Genomic DNA, 24,017 nt, shown 5'->3' on the forward strand with positions numbered 1-24,017 from the left:
ATCAAGTTTGTGAACTACAATTTGCATGTTCACTTTAATCAAATTATGAACATGAAGTTTTTCTGTTGAATCAAGATTTAAAACTCAGATTAAGTTTGTGAACTCAAATTAAGTTTATGAAATCGAAGCAACTCTAAGAACTTGATGTCCTTTTTTTCGAGTAGATTACAAACTTTCAACTACGAAGATTACGAAGAAGTATATCGAATGAACAAAATATAAAAGAAATACGATCTAATCTTTCTTTTTTTCCCAAGAGAGCTTACTGTGTGAAGATGTCCTAGAAAAACCATGTTTACAGTTGTATTCAAACAGCAAATGGATTCATCCCATATCGATTCCAACTTGGAGTCCATATACCCGATATGTGATAAAATATTCAGTGGAAATTAAGGCCGGGGGACGTTTCACGAAGAAAGCGTATCTTGTGGAAAAATATTTGTGAAGATCCCTCCCAGAATACGTACGTGTAATCCTCACGATTATATTGGTTTGGGTTAGTGGATTCGAAACGCCAGGATGGAATATCTGAATGAAAAACTTCTTCAGCTTCAATATTGTCAAAACACGGTTTTATCTGGGTTGTATTGTAATGATCTCCAGTTTTCTGAGAAGAATTGGAGTTCATTTTAGTGCATTCCTTTCATTTCACATTTCCGTCTTTGAAAGTATTTAACTCTCAAATATTCAGTACATTCATTCCGACAGGCAGAGTAAATGTAAAAAACCGTTTATATGCGTTTAACGTTGTTTTTCTTGCATGCCGATTTTGACGTTTTTCTGATATTGATATGCGATGAACACTCTTGTCGCATCCTGGAATTTTCAGATTTTAACGTGTGGGGGGATCTGCCTATAAAAGCAGATTTTCCCCGCGACGGTCTCTCTTACTTTTTAGTCTCTCTTCTACTCTTGAGTCTCTTTTGTCACTTTTACGCTCTGTACTCTCTTTTCTCTGCAATTCGACTTTCATTGTGTGCACGACAAGCCGTTCAACGAATTTAGAAATAATTTTGTGTTGCGAGGGTTAGTGCTAGGTAGGTAGGTTCCTGTCTTTACCGTTCAGTTTCTGTATTAGACCTACACCGGTTACTTCTTTGACACTGCTGTACTGTATCGTTTTCTGCTTTCTTGTGCCGTACTTCACCCTGTTTCGCGAGTCTGACTTTTCCCTTCGCTATCAGTCATAGTGCGTAAGCCCTTGGGGTAGTGAAGAGAAAGTCCCGTCAACCCCCCTGTTCGCGTTCCCGCGTTATAAGTGTTGAAATAGAAATCTCTTCTTTTCTATCAGTCATGGTGCGTAAGCCCTTGGGGTAGAGAATAAGAGATACCGCTCGTCGTCAGTGAAATCCCGTAGTTGCGCTCAAAACAGACCCTTTCTTCGCTATCATTCATGGAGCGTAGCCCTTGGGGTAGTGAATAAAGGTCTCGAGTAGATCCGCTCTGGTTGTGTTTCTTTCGTTTCTGGAGAAATACAATTAATTACATCCCGATACCGTATAGCAAGTCATTTCACTTCGCGAGGTCATCCTTGGCAGCCATTTCATCAGTTCTGGTTGGCGCATTTTATTAAACAACCGTTGATTTTTTTCACTGTACCCGGTATGAACTTTATAAAGTGCTCGTGATCGGATCGAATTTCCCGAATGTATGTTTGCTGATTGATTCGCTCATATTTCATACCTGCACATATTTCCGTTGTATATATAATCAGTTTCCGAAGGTATGAATAAACTGGTACATAATTTGATTTTGACTACTTCGTTATCGCTACCACCCTAGATAACAGCGAACTCTGTCTCCGACTAGTAGCTACTCTGGTAGGTTTGCTATTCTTCCTAATGAAAAGAATAGCTGGAGCTCGAGATAAGTTTTCTCCGAGGAACCCACGTTACAGTATATTTTATCGAATATGGATATATTTCCAGTTGTTTCAAGGAATAATTCGAAAAAGTCTCTCAATATTCTCATAACGAATTATTTATTGTCATAGATAGGAGATAGGCAGTAGAAAACATCTATAAAACTCGAAATTCAGATTCCGTCTGAATTTAGAGGAAAGTATTTTTTGTGGCCCTTCTACGCCTTCGTAGCAAATATAGCCCTTCACAAAAAAAAACACCAAAGATTCAAAACTTCATTTTAAACGCAGACATGTATTCTCCTTCCAAACACACAACATTTACATATTATGATAGAAAGGGACAAGCAAATAAACACCAAATAATGGTTTATGTTCCACCCTCAGTATGATGATGGAATATTATTGACCCACAATCACGAAACTGATTATTTCTCTCAATTGGACAATTTAACCGTTACAAAGGTGAACTTCAAACTGAAAGGTTTATGCTGCAATTGAACGCAATCTATCCAACATGCCAATAACAGAAATTGGAAGGACTGTTCGCAGTTATTATGAGTGAATTATTTATGTCGTTTAGGTAATTTTGCCTGGTTCTCATTAAAGCGGAATTTACGCTAGTCGTCACTGTCTTCTGTCGAAATTAACATGATGTCCTAGAGATGTACGAGACTCAAGTTTTTTGAGGTTATACCTAGTAGTACATAGTGAAATTGTAAGCCATAAGAGAAAATGCGGAATGGAGAGATATAGTCAACTATCAGAATATGTCAACACTTTATCAGAAAAATTTCTGGTCCTTTGAGCGGGATAAGCTTATGTTTTCTGAGAACACCAATTCAAATCTTTGTGGGTAAGTTTGTATACTAGAAAACGTTGATATTATATTAATATCAAAAATGATCATAAATCTAAATGTGGAACATCGATGAATTTCATGTAAAAAAATTGTAAACCATCGAATTGAAAGATCATTGTTTGTTCTTTTGGTACAGAATTTCAACGAAATATTTTCTTCCACCACTCCTAACTTGGATCTGCGTATCGTACATCACAAATTCTGATAAATCGGTATAAACATTCCTTCAGGCTTCGGAATAATATTACTTTTTTTATATTCCCCAGTTTCCACGTCAGGCCTATTTATCATGAGTGCTGCGAGTTACGAAATATAAGTCCCACGACATATTCCGCCCCCAAGCTCCTATACCCTTCAGGGTGGAGTTGGGGAATCGTTCAATCCAAATTCCATACGAATTGTCAGTTTTTCAAGGGAGTAAAACAAGATGGGAATTCGGTATCCAAAACTGAAGCATACCATTTGAATTTTTTGTAAGGAACAATGAATCCGTAGACTATGTTCATCTGATACTTTTTTCATACGAACTCTTTGGGATCGATACAAATAAGACAGTATCTACTCTTTCTAGAAGAAGGCTATCTATTATGTGATTTTCATGTGCGGAGCAATGGTTACTGCTATGAATTCGAAAATTTTCTTGCTCTCTGTGCTGTTGACGCAATAATTTGTTCCATGAAATTCATATCATAGGATAAGTGAAGAAGGGAGTCAGCATCTGCTCTTCTACGGTGGAACGTTCTCCATTTAGTGGCCCTGACGATGGCAAATTGGCTAGCTCAATTCATATCGTAACACTTCTTGATATGAAGAATATATCAGCGGGTGGTATGCAACTGAATTAATTCTTATTTTATATTTTGTGTTCAGTCCGAGCTTAAGTCATTGGATCAAAAAGTCATGATATCTAGAAAACTAATGAATTTTGACATAAAATGATACGGGACTGTGAAAGGCGACTCCGGCATCGGAAAAACGAAAGAAAACATGAACATATTGCTAGAAAATGAATGGTTTAGTACTTCCGAGTCTACATGATTAGTTGCATCAACCTGAAGCGCCTCAGAGCAAAAAACCCGTGCAAAGTCTATCATGGAACTTCAATATGCAGATGACTGCGCACTAATCTCTATCAGCTCAGAGGATCTACAGATAATGTTGGACACCTATAAACATACATACGAAGCCCTAGGCCTTACACTCAATATTCACAAAACCGAAATCCTGGTAAGTCCACCAGAAAGCCTTCAAACAGATATCAGCCTGGAGGATGAAACTCTAGAACAGGTCGAGCAGTTCAAATACTTGAAAGCATCATAAATACTAGGGCTAACTTGGACTCGGAAATACAATACTATATCAATTCGTCATCACGAGCATTCAGGAAGCTGAAGGACAGAGTGTTTCAAAATCACCACCTCAATATGAAGACCAAGACAGCTTTTTTACGGAAGCGAAAGCTTCTCCCTACAGGCGACATATTAAACAACTTGAACAAACGCAACAACGTCATCTAAGACAAATAATGCCCATAAGATGGTTTCATAAAGTTTCAAATGCAGAAGTCTTGCAGCGCACGAGTTGTGTAACAATTGAGACTCAAGGAACGAGGGCCCGACTCAGATGGAGCGGCCATATTCTGAGGATGCAAGACACAAGACTTCCCAAAATAGCTCTGTATGGCAAATTCACAGAGGGAGCTCGGAAACCAGTAGGCAAGTATAAGCGGTTTGAAGATATACTGCATCAATCCCTAAAATCAGTTAATGCCAATCATAACTAGAAACAACTAGCGTTAGACAGATCACAGTGGAGGTCTTTGGTCCGCAGTTATAATGGAGACTCGAGAAGAATACAGCGGCAGCCAGATCTGGTTGGTGATCATCCATGCCCGGAGTGTGGAAGGATCTGTAGGTCACGGTTGGGTCTCTTCAGTCACAGGAGGGCACGAAGTCGCAAGTAGCCCTAAGAAATTATAAGTTTGATCGCACCGACAGTTTTGCTTTTGAGTCTTTTTGTAGATTTATTCTCGGTAACGTGATACAGTTATGATGATGATGATGATCAGGTAACTTGAAAAAATTGTCGTATCGTGCGATTTAGAGTGAGCAAGTGAAGAAAATTCAAACAGTTCATTGAATATCCCTATGTGCTATTATTATTACCCCATTTTAACCGATTTTTATGACGCTTGTTGGAGGATTTGAACAAGAAGAATTTTGTGAATAATTTAGGCGAATATTATTGGTGAGATTTCGAACTAATATCCTATTTCTTTACTCTTGGTTCTAAGTACTTTTCTGTCAGTTGGTATCAAAATCGGCCATTTCATAAAATCGTGAAAGTTACTAAAAAATAATGAGAACAATTCGGCAATCCTAAGTTTCCATTTTCATTCCCACGTGAAAATCGAAAGGGCCAATATCCTAAACGAAACCATAGGGTTGAGTCAGTCATCACGACATAAGTTTTTTCTTATTGCCTTGCGATAATTCAGATTACAAATGATTTAGAATCATATTAGGATTTATTTCAGTAATCATCTTAAATTTTTGTTTAGGTTTGTCGTTTTGAAAGTTTTGTATAGGTGATACTTTTTGTTAGAATAGAAGGTTCACCTTCAAATAGATCATGTATAACTAAATTTCTTCACAACTCTGTGGAGGACCCTGTATATTTCAATTGATCATAGATATGTAGATTTCTAACAGCCCTTAGACTCTCATAAGAAATTTTTTTCTTTACTCCCTGTATTTTTTGTAACAATCGACCGTTTTGGTGATTGTTCCCTGACCCTGACTCGATCTAAAAATCTGAAGACGTCTCTGGCCAACAAGAATGATAATAATGTCATTCGAGGATCTAAAATAACCCTTGTCGTATATTTCGTTGCGAAAGCTTCGGCACGTTCAACTCACTTACCTTTTGAAGCACCCTGGATTATTCACAACATGTTTGTCGTCATGGGGTAGAAATATGGGTGACGAGGGCGAAAACAACGACTCCTGGCGCCTGACGGACACGGAATAGGAAAAGTTTCGATGTATTTCCACGGGAAATGTCGCCAGAAGAGGCTGAAGCACAGAGTATCACTTCACACGCGATCGATCTGGAAAAGAAAAGCGGAAGGTATAATTCGAGAATATTCGTAATGTGAAAAAGGGCAAAAACGGGAAATTTTCCGCCACAAAGATGGTGCACAAGGTTGTAACACGATGATAATTCTTTAGAACTCCCATAAATTTCGTGGATCCGGAAAGAACTTGGAATTAAATTCTTTCGCTTTCCTTCTTTCTCCTTTCTTTTTACCGAAATGTGTTTCTTGTTCTTCTGTTGAGTTTAGGTCAGTAGAAATCTCGATTCAGTTATTTTTGTATGTATCAATAATAATCTGGTATCGGTCAATGAAACAGAATAATAGAATTATCTATTCAATTGAAAGAAAGTCGCCATTTTGTTAGTTTCACAAATTATACCTCGCGATCGCCTCTTAAGCCGTTATCCCTGTTATAATATGTCAAAATAACGTCAAATACTGACGTCAAAATAACGTCATACAATAACGACAAAATAAGGTTATACACTGACGTCATAATGAGGCTGACATTTGACCGTCATCTAGACCTCAAAGAGTCGTAACTTTGAGGTCTATATTACGTCTGACATGACCTTTAAGGTACGTTACCCAAAGAGATGGAAAATTGCAGAAATGATAGTTTTCAACAACCTGATAAGGAACGGAAATTTCCTCAAAATTAAATACCAATTAGTCTACTATCAGCACTCGGAAAAATCATCGAGAGGTCGCTAAAAGGCTGAATGAGGAAACAGAAATGTTGAAGATAATTCCACCCGAACAATTTGGATATCGACGAGAACATTCGACTGAACTCCAATTGCTACGGCATAGAATACGTCACCGAAGGAATGCAGACCAAACAGGCCACAGGATTAGTCCTGATGGATATCGAGGGAGCTTTTGATAGAGTATGGCACGAAGGCCTAATCTACAAGATGAAAAAAGCAGGATATTCGACCAAGCTATGCAAGCTATCTGATGAATAGAAACTTTTATAGGAGGATAGATGGAGCAACCTCTCAAACCAGACAATTGGAAGCAGGAGTGCCTCAAGGATCAGTACTTGGACCTATGCTTTACGTGATATGCGTTCATGATATCCCGAAGAATGCTAGAAATATGCTCACCTTGTACGCAGATGACACAGGAATAGCGTTCAGACATCGACGCCCAGAGATCATACACCAGAGACTGCCGGAAACCATAGATGAATTACTCAAATTGTGCATCAAATGGAAAATCCAAATCAATGGAAGAAAGACTCAAGCAATATTACTGCAAAAGAGAAGATTGAGGATGGAAGAAAACCTTGAAGTTGATGGAGAAGAGGTTGAATGGAAAAATGAAGCAACATACCTAGGAGTAAAGCTTGACAAAGGACTAACATGGAAAAGCCACATCAAATGTGCAGTTGATAAAACAAAAGCCGCAATGAGTAAACTTTATCCACTCATAGGCAGAAGAAGTCATACGAATAAGAACACAAGTTTACGATGATTAAAACTATCGCGCGACTACAACTCACATATGGATCGGCGGCATGGGGCTTCGCAGCCAAGACCCACATCAAGAGAATACAGGCCACTGAGAATAAACTCCTTAGAATGGCGATGGAGGTTAGCTAAACAGGGTACCATACAATTTGACGTATGATGAAAGAGCTAAGGGAAAAATCCCTTAAAAAACCTTCTCTACCTGTGAGTGTAGTGGATTGAAAGAAGGTTCTGATTCATCGTTCTTAGTTAGCCTGACTCTTTCTCGAAAAAATTATATTTTTTTATAGACTACGCCCATTTGAATAACCCATATTGATGCATGCTGATACGATGCGATCAATATTTCAACATTGTTCCCCAGCAAACAAATCTTTTATCTTATCGAATTTTTCAGATAGGAAATTCGCGCGGTTTCCATTCACTACCATATCGTATCGTAAATTTGCATCATTTTTAATTCATTGTGTTGTATGTACAATTCTATACAATGCCTGGGCGCTGTATAGAATGTTTGAATAATATAGGTAAACATTGCCGGTAACATAATATATGCAATTTGAAGGAAATGTGTTTTATATTCGTTAATAACCTGAACAGATGATTCGATCAGCTTTACTCTATAATATTACGATTGTGCTCTTCATATCCATTGGAGTTTGTTGACTATCTGAAATTTTACATTATGTTCGATACTTTAAATTGAACAATGAATGGAATATGGTTTTTTATAGTGGACATTTAACGTTCAGGCAAAATCTTCGATGGAACGTAATTTCCTGGATAATCTAGATGAAAACTACGGAGGAAATTGCATTTTCCCAGATACGTTGTGTGAGCAGCGGCATCCCTTCTTTATCGATGAACACTGATGATAAAAAGCAAAGATAAGGCTACAGCCATCTTCCGAAAAGAGACTGGTATAATAAAAGTAAGATTTGTAGATATTCGAAATACATTCTTCAATGAGGTTTTACAGTTAGAGGTTTCATGTGATTCGTAAAAACGTTTTTTTTTTTGTAAAATAAAATTCAATTCTTTTTTCATTCAAAAGAGGAAGGTTTAAGATTAACAGTGAAAAATCAGAGAAAATGCGTCCTCACTACTCTCGAGGAACATCCACCAGTTATGCATCAGGCACATTGATATAAATAAAAAATTTCCTTATATTAAATGTATTATTCATTCGAATCGATTAGAACCTTGACTTCCATCGACTATAAACATACTATATTTAGTATATTCATGTCATTTATAAAAATTAGAAATAAAAAAGAGCCCAGTATTGACCCCTGGGGAACTCAACATTTCACTTCTTTCTTTTCTGACTTTTGCCACCGAACTTTTTGTTTTTGTCAAAAGGTAGGATACTACAAGGTGTCTCCAAAGGTGACACTTTTTTTTTAACATAAAACTCATCAAAAGAAGTCGTTTCACCAACAATTGTCTCTATTGAATATTCGTAATGGCTGAGATACAACCCTAGAAGTTCGAGAAAATTTCATTGAATTTCTAGTAGGAGTGGAAGGTGACTCCGGCATCGCAAAAACGAAACAAAATATAAACATATGGCTGGAAACCGAATGGTTAAGTACCAAGTTCATGGAATTAAGGGTCACTTGAGAGAATAATAATAATTGTTGTACCGTGCAACTGAGGGTGAAAAAAAATGTAGAAAATCGAGGCAGTTTCTTGAAAGTCCCTATGTTAGTTATGTTGAAACTATGATGTTCCCGATTTCATCCCTTTTTTACGACGATTGTTGGAATGTTCGAACAAGCGAAGATTGTGATGCCCATTGTGAAAAAATTCGTGAATAATTTAGACGAATGGTGAGATTATGAATTATTATTCTATTTTTTACACTTGTGTCCGAGTCTCTTCTGTCAGTTGGTATCGAAATGAGCCATTTCATAAAATCGTGTAAGTTTCTAAAAAATAATGAGAACAATTCGGCAATCCAAGTTTTCGTTTTCATGACCATGTAAATATCGAACAAGCCAATATCCTAAACGAAACCATGGTCGAATCAGGAGATAAGTTTTTTACCACTGCTTTGCGCTAATTCAGCTAACTACGATCTAAGGTCGTATTAGGTTCTATTTCAGTAATCATTTTTTCTTTTTTTTTGATTTAGTCATTTCGAAACTTTTGTATAGGTGATTTTTGGTGAAACGTTTCATTTTGACCAGTGCTACCTTCTGTTAAAAAAAGCCTCATCTTTAAATACACCCAATATAATGCACAATGGTGCACCTTTTATGCTATAGAAATGGAGTATACCTCGTAGTATACCAATAAGTTATTCATATCTCACACTATTGAAAGCTGATTTTGAATCACAATTTACCATTTCTGTCACCCATCGTTGATTCAATTCTGAGATGATGATCCTTACGAATTCCATAATCATGGTTATGTAGCTTTAAAGTACGTATTGTTGTCAACCTTAAATGCTGTTTTTCTCCAGATATTCCAGCTATTGTAACTTGATTCTTCGAAAAGTGGTCTTCAGTTACTTCGTTTCTTGTTATATAAAAGGGTGAACAGATAGATAAATAAGTGAGCATTATTCAGAACATGTGAAGTGCATCGTTAACGAACGAGAATGTTCAAGAAGACTCAGATATTTCCCAATCTTTTCTGAACATTTCCTCTCTTCATACATTGCGGTTTCTTAATTTCGAGAGAACGTACTCCACTTTGAATGGCTCCACAGGGTATTCTGAATAAAATGTGACTTTCCATTCTTTATCCCCGGTAGTTATATGACAAGAAATAATCTATCTGAGGGCAGAATCTGAACAGTTTTGTTCCTAAGGAATCAAACTACAACTCTGAAAAGAAAATGCTGAAATAGGCCAAAGAGTTCAAGGGAAAATCACCTATACAAACGCCGTTGAGATTTTGACCGGTGAATACCTATACTTCGCGTCGCAAAAAATACATATTCTAAGGCTTTCCCAAACTATTTCTTATTCTTCCTCTGAATACAATTTATATAACATTCGCAGCATTTCATGATAGTCTACCATAACATTGAATCCTCTAATCACACTTGACAAAAGATTCAATTCATTTTATGCTCAACTGAGTGCATTATCGATCATTCGAAGCCACGTCCTTCTACAAAATAACATAGTATTTCTTATTTTCGCGTGGCGGTTCCGAAGCCCTCTGACGATACCACGTCAAAATCCACTTCACTTTCATCTTGATTCCAAAAAAAACCCACCCGTCTCTACCGGCGTAACGGCGTCCCTTGAGATTCAAATGAGGTACGATTGCGTCCTTACAAATCGCTAGAGATTGTTTTTCTCCTATTGTTCTTCCTGAAGAGAGGAAGTGATTTATTACGACTGAAAATAGGGAAAGACGCAGGGTTAAGGTGAGAAAATAGTGGAAGGGTGAAAAACGGTTTTCCTTTTCTTCCATGAATACGCTCGTTGTGTTTTTCATTATATAGAAGGCTGTTTCGATGCCTAGATAAAGGGAGGGAAATTATGGGACTTTCATTGAAATAAACATGCAATGGACTAATAAGGTTCCTGTGTTTATTTTGGGGGTTATAGAACCTTCTGCACCAACTGAGATATCCTAATTCTCAATAGAGGGTTTCCAAAATTCAACGTAAGATTGAAATTTGTCGCCATTTGTTTGACTCTGAAGACAAACCTTTTGACAGCTTACACTTCAGTTAAGGATTAGTAGGAATTGGGCTTTACACGATAAAACAACGTGTTTTCATCGGTCAACAATATCTCCAGTGTTGTGAAAATTTCGTACAAAAACATATGACAGGAATTATTTCAACTTCGTCAATGTATTAAATGCACTCTGCAGGTCACGGTTGGGTCTCTTCAGTCACAGAAGAGCACACAGTCGCAATTAGCCCCAAGAAATTATAAGTCTGTTATTTATGCACTCTCAAAGTATCTTTGTTTGGAGCGGATTTTTGGCTAAAGTCATCAATGGAACAAGCTATTTTTGATAATATCATTTGGCGTCATGATAACATATTGGCTGATGCTGATGGGGCCTAGCATACAGTGTGTCAATTTGAAAAGGTTCCACCTTTAATATCTCGGCTCCCATGCAAAATCTGAAAATTTGCAAAAGATGTAAACTTTGGTTCGTAGGGGACACTTCATAAGGTTGTTCCCAATCAATTGGTATCAACCGTATAAGCGTGATGACAGCAACCCCTAAAATATTGAAAGGGAAGGGGGTTGAATGACACTTTGTTTTGAAGGTAATTCGATTGCCCTTTCGAAAATGCCTTAAACTTGAGATTTTTTGACAGTACTGCATTAACTAGAATATATACAAGTAGCAAGGGTTGCAATGAAATATGAAAATAATGGAAATTACTTACCATAAAAGATTTTCAAAATATTGTCCATTATTATTTTGTTGCTAACATAACCTTTCCTAATCTTACTTATTATTAAAATACAACCCTAACGATTTGGAAAATTTTAACTTGAATTTCTGTTCATACTGTGCGTATTCTTAATTTCAATTATTCTCCATCTCGGGGATGTGTTTTATACACAACCGCATAAAAAAAGGTCCCCAGAAGAAAAAACCTAAAATTGTCAAGTCTAACGAGCTCTTCTACTTCTACCAATCCATTTTTATTGGAAATGATCAGTGACCCATGGTTTCACTAGATAAAGGTCCAGTTGGAAGTGAATGAGGTCTTCTTGTGAGATCATATTGCCATCCCCATCAAAGTTGATTGTCTTAATAAGCTCGCTGTTATTAACGCATCTATTATTTATTCGAGAAAAGTACCTATTACCAGTAAAGTGTTCCTCAATGAATTTTAAGGGCCGAATTTGAAAAAAGGTTATATATCTTTGTCTGCAAAATAATGGACGACATTTTGAAAATCTTTTATAGTATTAAGCTTGCTATAAACCGAAAAATAAACTGTTATTGTGGAATTTTCAACGTTTTGATATATTTTTCTCTTTCCTTCAAAATAAGCAATATATTTCAGAAAAATTCTACAGCAATGATTGGCTATTTTTCGTGATTTATCATGGTTTTCGATGAAAAAGATCAATTAATATACCAAACGAATAACCGAAGAGATAATATATCTCAAGCATTGAATTGTTCAACAAGATCTTCAAAACTACTTTCCTGAGCATTTCTGAATCCCTTTTTGTTCGTGCAGTTGGTGAATCGCCCTTTTTCAAGAGGCTCATAGGTTTCCTTTAAAAAAAAAGGTTAGGATGAAACTGCAAAATGCTTTATTCTGAAGTAATCTTCTTGAGGGGAGCATATCATATAGATCATAAATTTATTACTAATACCCATGTAACAAGATGAACTGATCGATATTATTTCTCATCTAGGCATGAAAACACTAAATTTATTCCTAGTTCTCACTAAGATACTCTGTTTCCTAGAATACTCTTTAGTATTCACTATTCAGTACATCATTTTAAGCTTTCACCAAAACAACCTGTATCAATCCAAATTTAGATAGATTTTTATATTTCAGAAAAAAAATATACAAAAGACAAAAATGCAAAAATGGTTGAGCTGCTAACAAGCCAAACAGGCAGAACATCTATTGGTCTCAACAGAAAAAATGTTGCAGGCGATGTATTGCTGTCTAACAGGATACACCTATAAAACAGCTGGATGGAATCACCAATTGTCATTTCTGGGCAAAGATTCATTTTGAAGAGATGGTAACATGAAAAATCATTTCTGCAGATTGTATGAGAATACAATATATAGTTATAAAACATCACAGCCTTTCAAGAGAAAACTATTGCTTACAACACTGAGAGTTCCTTTGAAAGGGAAAATCCAACCCATAACTCCAAAAAGCTCTGTAGTCATAGAGATAAAAGAAAAAAATTTGATCAAGCCATGGGATGCTACAGAGGTGCCTGGAAACTATATGAGCTTTTTCAGTTGTTGAATAGTATTTATAAGGATTTATGTAGAAATTTCACATTCCTACATAAAATAGAAAAATTTTTTATGATCAGCCATGATCTTGAACATTTTAAGTTATAGTCTGAATCCACTAAGCTGCAGTTATCAAGATCGACATTCTTCATCATTGGCAACTTTTTGCGGTTGAGGTCCTTCTACAAATTAATCGAAAATTTCCAACAATGAAACCCTCACCTAAGACCCGAAACACAACAGTATCTGAAGCACACACGGTAGAACCCTAATCACAAACGTAAAATGATTGAAAACGGAAATAGTCCGATAAAAACACGAAACTTCGATAGAACACGCTGGTCCAAATGCACAGAGCACAGGAAATGTCCGAGCGATATGCAGACAAAATAAAACGCGATTAAATCTCTATGTCATTAATTCGAAAACTAAGGAGCGTTTCGGTAAAAACGCATTTTCACACGGAGAAAAACCTCGCCTGAGCACGACCACGATGCGTCGCTCTGTCGAAACAACTGAACGAAAGAGCGCCACGACGCTCCGAGCGCGCCTTGATTATCAGCGCTTATCAGTCGACAATATCCTTCAGCACTTCGAGAGAAAGTCTTCTTTTGGCAATATCCAGATTTAGAGTTGGATTATCCAAATAATTTCATCGAAAAATGGTATGAGTCGAACTCCAAGAAGATCAGTGTCCCATATTCTAAGTCCAGTGAGGAGATCTCGGAAAGTAGAAGAGGTAGGGTAAAACGTTTTCTAGCCATTTTTCAGAGAATCAGAGAATTGTGGAAACCGTGGCCTCCTAGGATCCTTCGTTTTTGAGTTATTAGCAGAAATTGAGATTTTGACGATTTCGAAAAGACCTCATTACTTTTTTGTCTTCAATGAAGTTGCGAATCGGAAATTTGAACCTTTTACAGGCACTCTCTTTCACAAAGAATCCACTGACAATCACGAATAAATATCCTCATCTAGGTTTCGAATTCTGCGGCAAAGTTCTGTTGTTTGAATATGAACTGTTATTGAATTTGTCATCTTTGTATTAGAAAAATATCGCAGATTTCGAAATAATAGAGATGCTACTATTTTCTTCTGAACGTCGCCAAAAAATGTGAATTATTGGGTTAATTTATCAAATTGTCCTGCTTTAATCAAAATTTCTTTGTTTTAATGGATAATAATAAGGAGATTGGCCAATCTAAACTCTATTCAAGGGTTCTGAATTACAATTTTTATCCATGTCAACCAGTTTGTGAAGAATTAAGTTCAAGCTTACTGGTTGGAACAAATAATAGCCTCTTCGAATCACCAGATTCAATTCATTGATCAAGCAATCGCTCAGTACGACTGTATACAGGGCTTACCCTGTTTGACTCGTACAAAAATCTCAACAGTAGATTCTTGCGGTGAAAAAAGAAACACTTTTTTCTTACACCATTTTTTCCGATTCGGCTCTGATAAAAAGATATAGCTCTATTTAAAGATTTCATAATGAGCTGTGCCACCTCTTGAAAAGCAAAATTAGCTTCAGAATAAAGAGCTAAATCTGTGACACTACAGATCTGTGGATCTTTTAAACAGAGTTTTATTCAGCCAAAGTACCAAATTCTGCAAATATCACAGATACATTTTAATTTTTGAGCATCAAATTACTTTTATCTTAAAAAACTTTCAAATATTCATTAGATAGCGTTCAACTCAGTTTCAAGAGTTGGATTCTTTGAATTTTTGATATTTTTAATGGTTTTAATGAGAACACTGGAGGACGTGGGTGATATCTTGTATTCGAGAAAGATCAATCAAATGAATGAAAAACCATATTGCCAATATTGCAAAATTCATATCATTCGATAAAACCGTTTGAGACATTTTTTATGGTTCTTCAACAGCCGGTATTTTTGAACTGATCCGATTCGGCAGAAATGGTAAAGAAAAAAGTGTTCATCTCAGTCAAGAAAAAAGTGCATGACTACGTCAAAGGAAACTTCGCGATGCAAAGTGGAGATGGATGGTTACAGAGACAACCTGTTGTCCGGTGTCTCTGGATGGTTAGGTCATCAAACAGGAGTCATCATTTGGATACCTGAATGTGAGCCAAACAAACTATGGGAACGTGGTAGAGGAAGCTGAAACAAGTCGCTAGGGCCAATAAAGTGGCAGGATGTTTAAACAACTTGATGTGGCAGAGCAGAAATCACCAAATGGAAACAAAGACCAGCATTTATAAGGCGACCATCAGACCAATCATGACATACACCGTAGAGACTAGACCAGACACATCCAAGACTAGACAACTCTTGGAGACTACAGAAATGCGGATTCTAAGACGAATAGCAAGAGCAAAACATTGAGAGATAGAGAACGGAGTAAAAACATCAGAAGAGCATGTAAGACAGAAAATGTTAACGAGTGGGTGAAAGGAAGGAAGGTGGAATGGAACCGGCACATAGGACGAATGACGGAGGACAGATTGATGAGAATTGAGATAAGTCACCAAGTGGAAGGCGAAGTGTTGGCCATCCTAGAAAGAAATGTAGTGATGACATCGAACTGGAAAGAGGTGAATTTATTTGATCAAAGGACAGGCCACCAGCCTAATCTGAAAGATAGAAAAAGAAGAATAAAAAGTCTTTCTTTTGACCTCAAGAATCTACGGTTAAAATTTGTACGAGTCACAGACTCACCCAGTATATTACATTTCAGTTATTGCATTTATAATCGCCCAATTTCAACAGCCTCCAGCACGAAATTGGTATCGATCCCGATAAATTTGACATGGTCCTATAATTGTGCTATTTCGATTACTGAATTATGCAAAATGAATCGATTCATCGCAGATGAATAATTACCTAGAATTTTCCTACGGTGAGTAGAGGAAACCTTTCGAACTTCCCTTTGAAATTGGGAAGAATACTCATATTATCTAGGGTTGATTCGAAACTTCTTGGCAAGGACAAAATTTAACACATTATTTAGCAGAAAATGGTTCGAGAGAAATTGAAGAGGCATATGACAAATTTGGTGTATATTTTTTTAAATCATTTATTGGACTGAATTTTTTCTTAGTGGATCATAAATATTCTATTCTGGATAGAATGTTGGGTATACACAATGTCTCCCTTCATATTCTGTAAGAATATGTGCAGCGACATTAATTCAAGGATAATGATGGTTGAGATCGTAGGAAAAGCCTTGTCTCTACTACTTGCATTTCAATTTCTTCAGGAATGAAGGATAAGAAGAATAACCTACTTCACATAACGACTATAATGCGAATTGTTGAGAGTAAAGGCGAAAACAGACTACTGCTACCACGTCACATATGAGCTCACGTGTTATCATGGGAAGTCACGTCACGGCAACAAAGTGTGGGTTCAAAGTTAGTCCACGTATTTTAAAGAGTTTTCATCTGTCTAGAGACACAATAATGATACCAGTGTACTACAACGCATGATGTCACTTCAAAGGATTCCGCACACGTGATATCACAACGATAGTATTCATGGAACGTTTTTGATTTTTAAAATGTAGATCGATGGGACATATATCTATCGATTCAGAGTTTAATTCATGAAGGTGAACATTACTTTCGTAAACATCCTCGAAGAACTACGAAGGCGTAGAAGGGTCATAATAATTTAAATACAGAGTGTGGTCCAACGAAAATTTAACACCTCTATTTCCGACTTTAAAATGAAAATTTGGTAAATCACTCAGACCCATCAATTTTTGATTTGAGCGGGAGTAACTTTTTCGCTTTTTCTATCACCGTAACTTCAACCCACTAACGGGGTTGAGCACAACCCCTTGTTTTTTATTGGGATGAGGGATGTTACGATAACTAATTTTGAAGATCATCGTATCGAGTACTACCTACCTGACCTTAAAATTTCGCTTCAAAATAATCCATCAATAATGAAATAACAGCGAAAATGGTGAAAAAGGCTATTTGGAATTTATATCGAGAATATTATTCGTATCCGACATTTCAAAGGTATTCAGTATTCTAAGTTTTGAATTATTTTCGTCGCTATATTGCCTATTTAATTTCTACATTTCTGAAGGATGTAAAATAAAGAAAATAATTCGATTGCAGTTTCATATAAAGCATGCTGATCAAATATATTCTGAAATATAGGATATTATTATTATATTCTGAATATAGGATATTACAATAGTTATTTTTGTATCTAGTGCGCGAAATGCTACTTTGGTGATCGAGAACTGATTTTTTTAACGAGGCGCAGCCGAGTTAAAAAAATAGTCGAGATCACCAATGTATTTCGCGCATGAGATGCAAACAAAATTTTTTCTACAAACGTCAAAAATATTATTCTAAAATAAGTAACATGTTTGGCTTAATATGAAAAAGAGTATTGAAATTTCAGGATCAAGTGCTGTCACCTCTACGGCAGTTGCTTGCAAATCAAAAATGGATAGTCTTATCCAACTCCCAAATCTACGATATCACGAGCTGAATCTGAGTTATCTGGTTTAGGAATACCTAATTATTGGTTCGTGCACTGACTGCACCATTAATGTTAACATTGTGAATAATAAATAAAATTAGGTAGTGTTAAATTTTCTCACAATTTGAAAGCCTTAATTATTGTTATACATTAATAAATGAATGATTTCTTGGATTTTTGCTTGATTGAGGAACATAAAGGTTATGATATAAAAATCCCATATAGTTTACATGCAGTGTGCGAAGTAAGTATTTCGCACACTACTTCGCGCACGGTGTCATGGTAACGAAGGAAAATGAAAAAAAGTAAAAAAGGGTCACTTCGCATATCGTTGTCAATGCTCGAACCTTGTCATTTTTTGACGTTTGTAGAAAAAAGAGTTTATTTGCCCTATTTTATCCTTTATTTCTGTCGATTAGAAAGAATCTGCTAGGTCTTGGTATTGAAGTGCCGTATATGTTTTCTGAATATTTCGAAGTTGCTGATTCCAAATCGAAGCTCATTTTCAATGAAAGACATAGTTTTGATATTTTTGCACAATAATTTCCCTGAACGTGACAATGATTGGCAGTCACACAAAGAAGGTTAATCATGAATGATTACCTTCAATTTTTTGAGAGTGGAATCCAGTTGGAGGAATTTTCCTCATCATTGCCAAAACTATGCATGGATTGTTCGAATCACAAAAATGGGAAATGTGGAATAAGATTTCTGGAATTTGATATACAAATAAAAAGGATACCGACCGATTGTGGACTGCAGTGAATAATATCAGCTATTCTCCATGTAGAAGTAAGCACTTGACAGTTCACACCATACTTCCTGAAAGATTATAATTTGTAAGCAGTGAAGAATAAGAAACCCAGCGCTTTCTCCAATTCGAAAGTGATCTTTCAGAGGTAGTCTTTGACTTGTACCATTGAGTATTAATACTCAATGCTTGTACACATATTTTAACAGCAGAGAAACACTCTTTCCCCTACCAGTTTTTTCGATTCCGCAAAAATAAGAGAGATAAAGCCATTTTAAGTTTTTCAATGAGCTAGGACACCCTGGAAACCTGACACTGAATTTTTTCCAAACATTAAATATACCATCATCATTGTGGAAAATTGATACATTTTGTGTACGGAATAACCTTGTGACCGAAGTATTCCGCAAAATAATGAAAGAATATCTATGTATTCTGAGCATTATTCATGCGAGTGACCAATATTTTCGAAAGTATCCTCGAAAATTTGTGAAAAATTTACATCTCATTTGCTCTTGTCGAATTAATTCTTTACGTAAGACTCTAGATTTTTCGAGCGAATCAGGAACACTTCTCCAGAGCTAGAGCCCGGAGGAAATATTTTTAAACCTAGAAAAAAAACTATCTATTGTCTCGCCTGTTTGCCAGAGAGTTGAAAGGTTTTTTTACCGGGTTCTGAAATTTGTTTTTCGTGGTCCAAAAATATTTTCCAATCTCCAGATCGCATCGAGACTTGTTAGGTCAAATTAAAACGCAGTGCTGCAGTAATACACTTTATTCACACAAAATAGACATAGACAAGTAAAAAACAATTCAACAAAGAATTTAAATTGATTGTGTTTATTGAAGACTTCTTCTCCATTCTTCTTGCTGCCGTTTCTTAAGACAATGGTTTCCTATAATGTAAAATTTTGTAAATACCAAAGGTTAGCAGAAACTGCTTCACATCATAGCTATTGCTGCAAAGGAAATTGCTGTAGGTTGAAATTCAATATTATGCGATAGATAAACGTATTATTCAGTATCTAATATTTTGTTAAATGTCCTTCCTTGTTTTTCAGAGAATGGCAGCAACTGTTGAACGGCGAATGCATATTACAATTATAAAAATCAATTCTGTTTCTAAATATTGGAATGCGACTTAATGCAGAACACGCAGAATTTTTTCCTCATATCGAAAAAAAATATCCGAATCTATAATTGTAGAAAAATACTTTTTCTTCATCTAAGGGATCCTCGAATCAGGAATCGTCCTTCATCTGCCTAAAATACAGGAGGAATTCATCATACACTAAGCTACAATATAGTTTTTCTTAGTTTCCGTTAGGAATGACATCCATTCGTTAAACAATTCGAATTGAATTCTTTGGTTCTGGAAAATTACACAGAAACACTGGTGCTACAAACATGCAATGGCCATAAAAATCTCATAACAATAATCGCAATACGAACTTCAAGGAATCAAAGGTCGTAGATAACCTCAATCTTCCATTATTCAGGGTTTGATACGTGGTGAATAAAGCTTAAAATCAATGAACATTACATCGAATTGGTTTTTCAAACCCTGAATGATAGAAGATAGTATGAGTTGTGCTTTCGTCGAGAATGGAATTTTTTCCAAATAACATTAAGAATTATTGAATTAAAGACAACAGTACCTTCCCAAGCATTTGGTAAGAGAATAACAAATGGCAGTATCATTATATTGTATGAATATACAAGAGTCAAGAAACCGATCGGATAAAAGACACAAAAGAAGGCCAGTACTCCCTTCACATAAAGAAAAATGTAAATGTGTATATTGTAAGCTGTAGAATATTTTCAGCTGTTGGAAATATTAACTGTTGAAGCTTCATATAATATAATTGAAGTTTATTCAGTTGGATAAAAAAATTGTGAAGTATATCAAATAAAAATCAGTTATACGTGCTGAATCGATGAAAAATTAGAACTGAAGATGAGGTATTTCATAATTAAAATTAAGGAATACTGAGTACACTTGCAGATCGTCGATTTAGCACGGATAACGTCGATATCAATAGGGTATCTTATGTACAATTTATTTAACAGTGGCAGTTTGCTGTAGGGTGCTTGTTGTAGCACCCGGTATTCTAGACAAGACTTTAGACAGGTCGACTCCGGTTAAGGCATTCACGGCTGGTGGGATTTGTCCAACTAGACGAGATATTTCGGCAGTTGTATTGTCAGGACCTCCTATAAGGACTATTTCTTCGGTCTTCGATAATGGGGCTGCGACCTCAGCTGCGATCTGTTGGGATTGAAAAGTTGTTTAGAAAATAGTTCAAAAATGATAAAACTATCTGAAGAATTGACTAAAGGATGTGTTGTATCAAATGTTGGCTGGGGAAACCCAGAAGTTTCACCAGCCAGGATATGTTTCAATCAATATTTGAATACTCGTTTTCCAAAAGAAATGGGAAAATGTTCACCTTAGGCAGGGCTTCTAGGACTATCGACATAATAGCAGCATCTCCGTATTGTTTGTATACAGCAGCCTTCATCTTCATTCGTGAAGCTTCAGCTTTACCAACACTAGAGATGGCACTGGCTTCAGCATGTCCAACCATCTTTATTCTCTCGCTGTCAGCCTGAGCATTTTGAACAGTCTGAGTTCTGAAAAGAGCAGAGTGATAATCAACATTGTTGAGTGATTCTTTTATGACCAGTTTCAGAGCGTTTCAGTGCGTTACTCCTAATGACTGATGGCGGTTTGCGCCGACTTATGGTAGTGAAATGAGTATGACTCAATGTTAAGCCTGCCTATATATTCGTTTCTATCGAAATCAAAAACACTATGACCCAGTTTGAAAGATATAGGTACTATCATAACACCTTGGGATTTCTCTCTGCAGAATATTACCTAATCTTCGTGAAAAACTGAGAGCATTCTGCCTCCTTCGTTTCTTGCATAAAATAAATCCTCTCCCAGCAAACACTGAAATCCAGTCACTGTACAAAAACTGCACATCGTTGCTTCACTTGACAGCAGTGACGGTAATGCAGTGACTGGACCAAAAAGGACCGTATATGTCCCGGTGGACTGTGCAGTTAATGTACAGTACAAACTGCGTTTTGAAAATGCAGAATTATCAATACAGAAATTATGCAGTCACTGTACATCAAAAACTGCATTTTGAAAATGCAGAATTATCAATACAGAAATTATGCAGTCACTGTACATCAAAAACTGCATTTTGAAAATGCAGAATTATCAATACAGAAACTGTGCAGTTACAGTACATCCAAAAATGCATTTTGAAAATGCAGAATTATCAATACAGAAACTGTGCAGTCACTGTACATCAAAAACTGCATTTTGAAAATGCAGAATTATCAATACAGAAATTATGCAGTCACTGTACATCAAAAACTGCATTTTGAAAATGCAGAATTATCAATACAAAAACTGTGCAGTCACTATACATCAAAAACTGCGTTTTGAAAATGCAGAATTATCAATACAGAAATTATGCAGTCACTGTACATCAAAAACTGCATTTTGAAAATGCAGAATTATCAATACAGAAATTATGCAGTCACTGTACATCAAAAACTGCATTTTGAAAATGCAGAATTATCAATACAGAAACTTTGCAGTTACAGTACATCCAAAAATGCATTTTGAAAATGCAGAATTATCAATACAGAAACTGTGCAGTTAATGTACATCAAAAACTGCATTTCAAAAATGCAGAATTATCAATAACGAAACTGTGCAGTTTCAGTACAGCAATCTGTGTGCTGCATTCTGGTGGCACTTGTAGTGCAGTATTTGTACAGTTGCTGTATATTTTATTTGTTGGACTGTAGTATGAAGTGTTTTATGCTTAAGATAGAATAGAAGTTTCAGCAGTGCCTAATGTTTCACCACAAATTCGAATTTAATCTTGAATTTCCAGGCAAACAACTACAAGAATTTGAAGATTAAACTCTGACCTAAGCGTTATCACCTGATTTTAAAAGATTATCTATTACAATTCCGCCAATGGACACACAGAAGATTGCAAAATGATCCAAATTTCTTCAGGTATATCATGTTTTCGGATGAAGGCACTTTTCATAACGAAGGTGACTTGAATCCTCTCAACTGTCAATATTTGTCTGCGCAAAATCATCATTGGTCACTAACAGTCAATCGTCAAGATAGTTGGACTGTCATTATATGGAGTGGTTCAGTTAATGGACTCCTCATTGGCAGTTTTTTTATAATGATGTTTACTCTAAAGGATATATCAATCTTTGACTCATATTCTGCCACGTCTTCTAGAGGATGTAGATTTACAAACAAGAAGGCGTATTTGACTTCATTATGATGGAACTCAAGTTTAGCAGTACAGTACAACAAATTTTAAATCAAAGATAACCATTTAATTTTTGTTTGCATGTTCTAATAAAAGAAATTATTTTCGACTTGTCATTTGTCTCTTCATGATTACTCACTTCCTCGAATATAAGCTCAGTAGTTCTTGTGTAGATGATTTTCATCAGAACACCATTCTGAGCATAAAACACTTCATATCTCTACAACGATTCATTTCATGACAAAAACGAAAGAAAGAAGATGGGCCAAGCATTTTACGAAGAATGAGATTTTGCAATGAAAATATTCCCTATATATTTAAAAAATCTACTTCTCTTGTAATCGAATTCGAAGGTCAGATTGACTGTCAGCATTTGATGTCCATCTGAAGACTAGGAAACTTACATTTCAAACATTTTCTGATACAGGATCTCCCCAAAGAGTTATTTCAATAGATATTCGGAAATGGGTAAAACCAAGGGCTCCTTACCTATTTCCCTCAGCGATCATCTGCAACCTGTAGCTCTCTGCCTCAGCAGGCAATCTAACAGTAGCGTTCAATTCCCGTTCTTTCCTCATGACCTCCTGCACTTCGATTTCGATCTGCTTCTTACGCTCTACAACATCAATCTGGATCTCTTCGTTCCTGATCTTCTGGCGGATCTTAGCTGCTTGGAGTTCATAGGCCAGTTGGGCTTCAGCTTTCTGCAAGATAGAAGAACTTTTGTAGAGGAAATTTGATGAGAAAGTCTCAATTCTATCGATATTTTCCAGTGACGAGAAGAAGTTGAGTCGTATGAAGAGAATTTGTCTCATCGTTCGTTTTTGAAAAGAAATGTTTCGAAACTTTTGATTTTTCGAAAGCATATTCGATTTTGAAATTATCCTGTTGGATCCTTTACAATAAATTGCAGACTTAAAGCTTATGGTATAATATGAATCAAGAAACAAGTTTCTTGCGAAACAAATTTAAGGGGTGTCCTCTTATTCTTCTCCTAGGGGAACAGCACCAAAAATTTTTTTTCTAATTCTCCTAAAGAATGACCACTCTAATTTCATTTCTATAATTTCATGGTTTCTATTTCTATTCTATGACAAGGAACCACCCCTTAAATTTTTTCGCAACTATTCACTCTGTTTATTCAAAATCCCAGTTCACACCAAGTTCATTGAGAATTCCAATCATCGAGAACAACAATAATTATCTAGGAACAGGATATTTGATACAACCTGAAGAGGTTCAATGG

The 24,017-nt window shown here is 36.1% G+C and overlaps 2 protein-coding genes across 4 annotated transcripts in view; both read right to left on the reverse strand.

Annotated features, from left to right (window-relative positions):
* LOC123320877 (synaptotagmin-7) overlaps positions 1 to 13,729 on the reverse strand; it is a 419,223-nt gene extending 405,494 nt beyond the window's left edge. The window contains exons 1-2 of the mRNA XM_044908353.1: positions 13,452 to 13,729; positions 5,646 to 5,832 (exon numbers count right to left, since the gene is read on the reverse strand). The gene's annotated coding sequence lies outside the window, so the exon portion shown is untranslated. The remainder of the gene's footprint in view (positions 1 to 5,645; positions 5,833 to 13,451) is intronic.
* Positions 13,730 to 20,136: 6,407 nt separating this feature from the next.
* Positions 20,137 to 24,017, reverse strand: part of LOC123320672 (flotillin-2) — a 248,107-nt gene continuing 244,226 nt past the window's right edge. For all 3 annotated transcript variants that reach the window (XM_044908051.1, XM_044908052.1, XM_044908053.1), the window contains 3 exons: positions 23,261 to 23,475; positions 20,900 to 21,083; positions 20,137 to 20,718 (listed from right to left, as the gene is read on the reverse strand). In XM_044908051.1, the coding sequence (XP_044763986.1) occupies positions 20,509 to 20,718; positions 20,900 to 21,083; positions 23,261 to 23,475 (609 nt within the window). In that variant the 3' untranslated portion in view covers positions 20,137 to 20,508. The remainder of the gene's footprint in view (positions 20,719 to 20,899; positions 21,084 to 23,260; positions 23,476 to 24,017) is intronic.

Source organism: Coccinella septempunctata, chromosome 9 (genome assembly GCF_907165205.1).
Source record: "Coccinella septempunctata chromosome 9, icCocSept1.1, whole genome shotgun sequence".
Lineage (NCBI taxonomy): Eukaryota > Metazoa > Arthropoda > Insecta > Coleoptera > Coccinellidae > Coccinella > Coccinella septempunctata.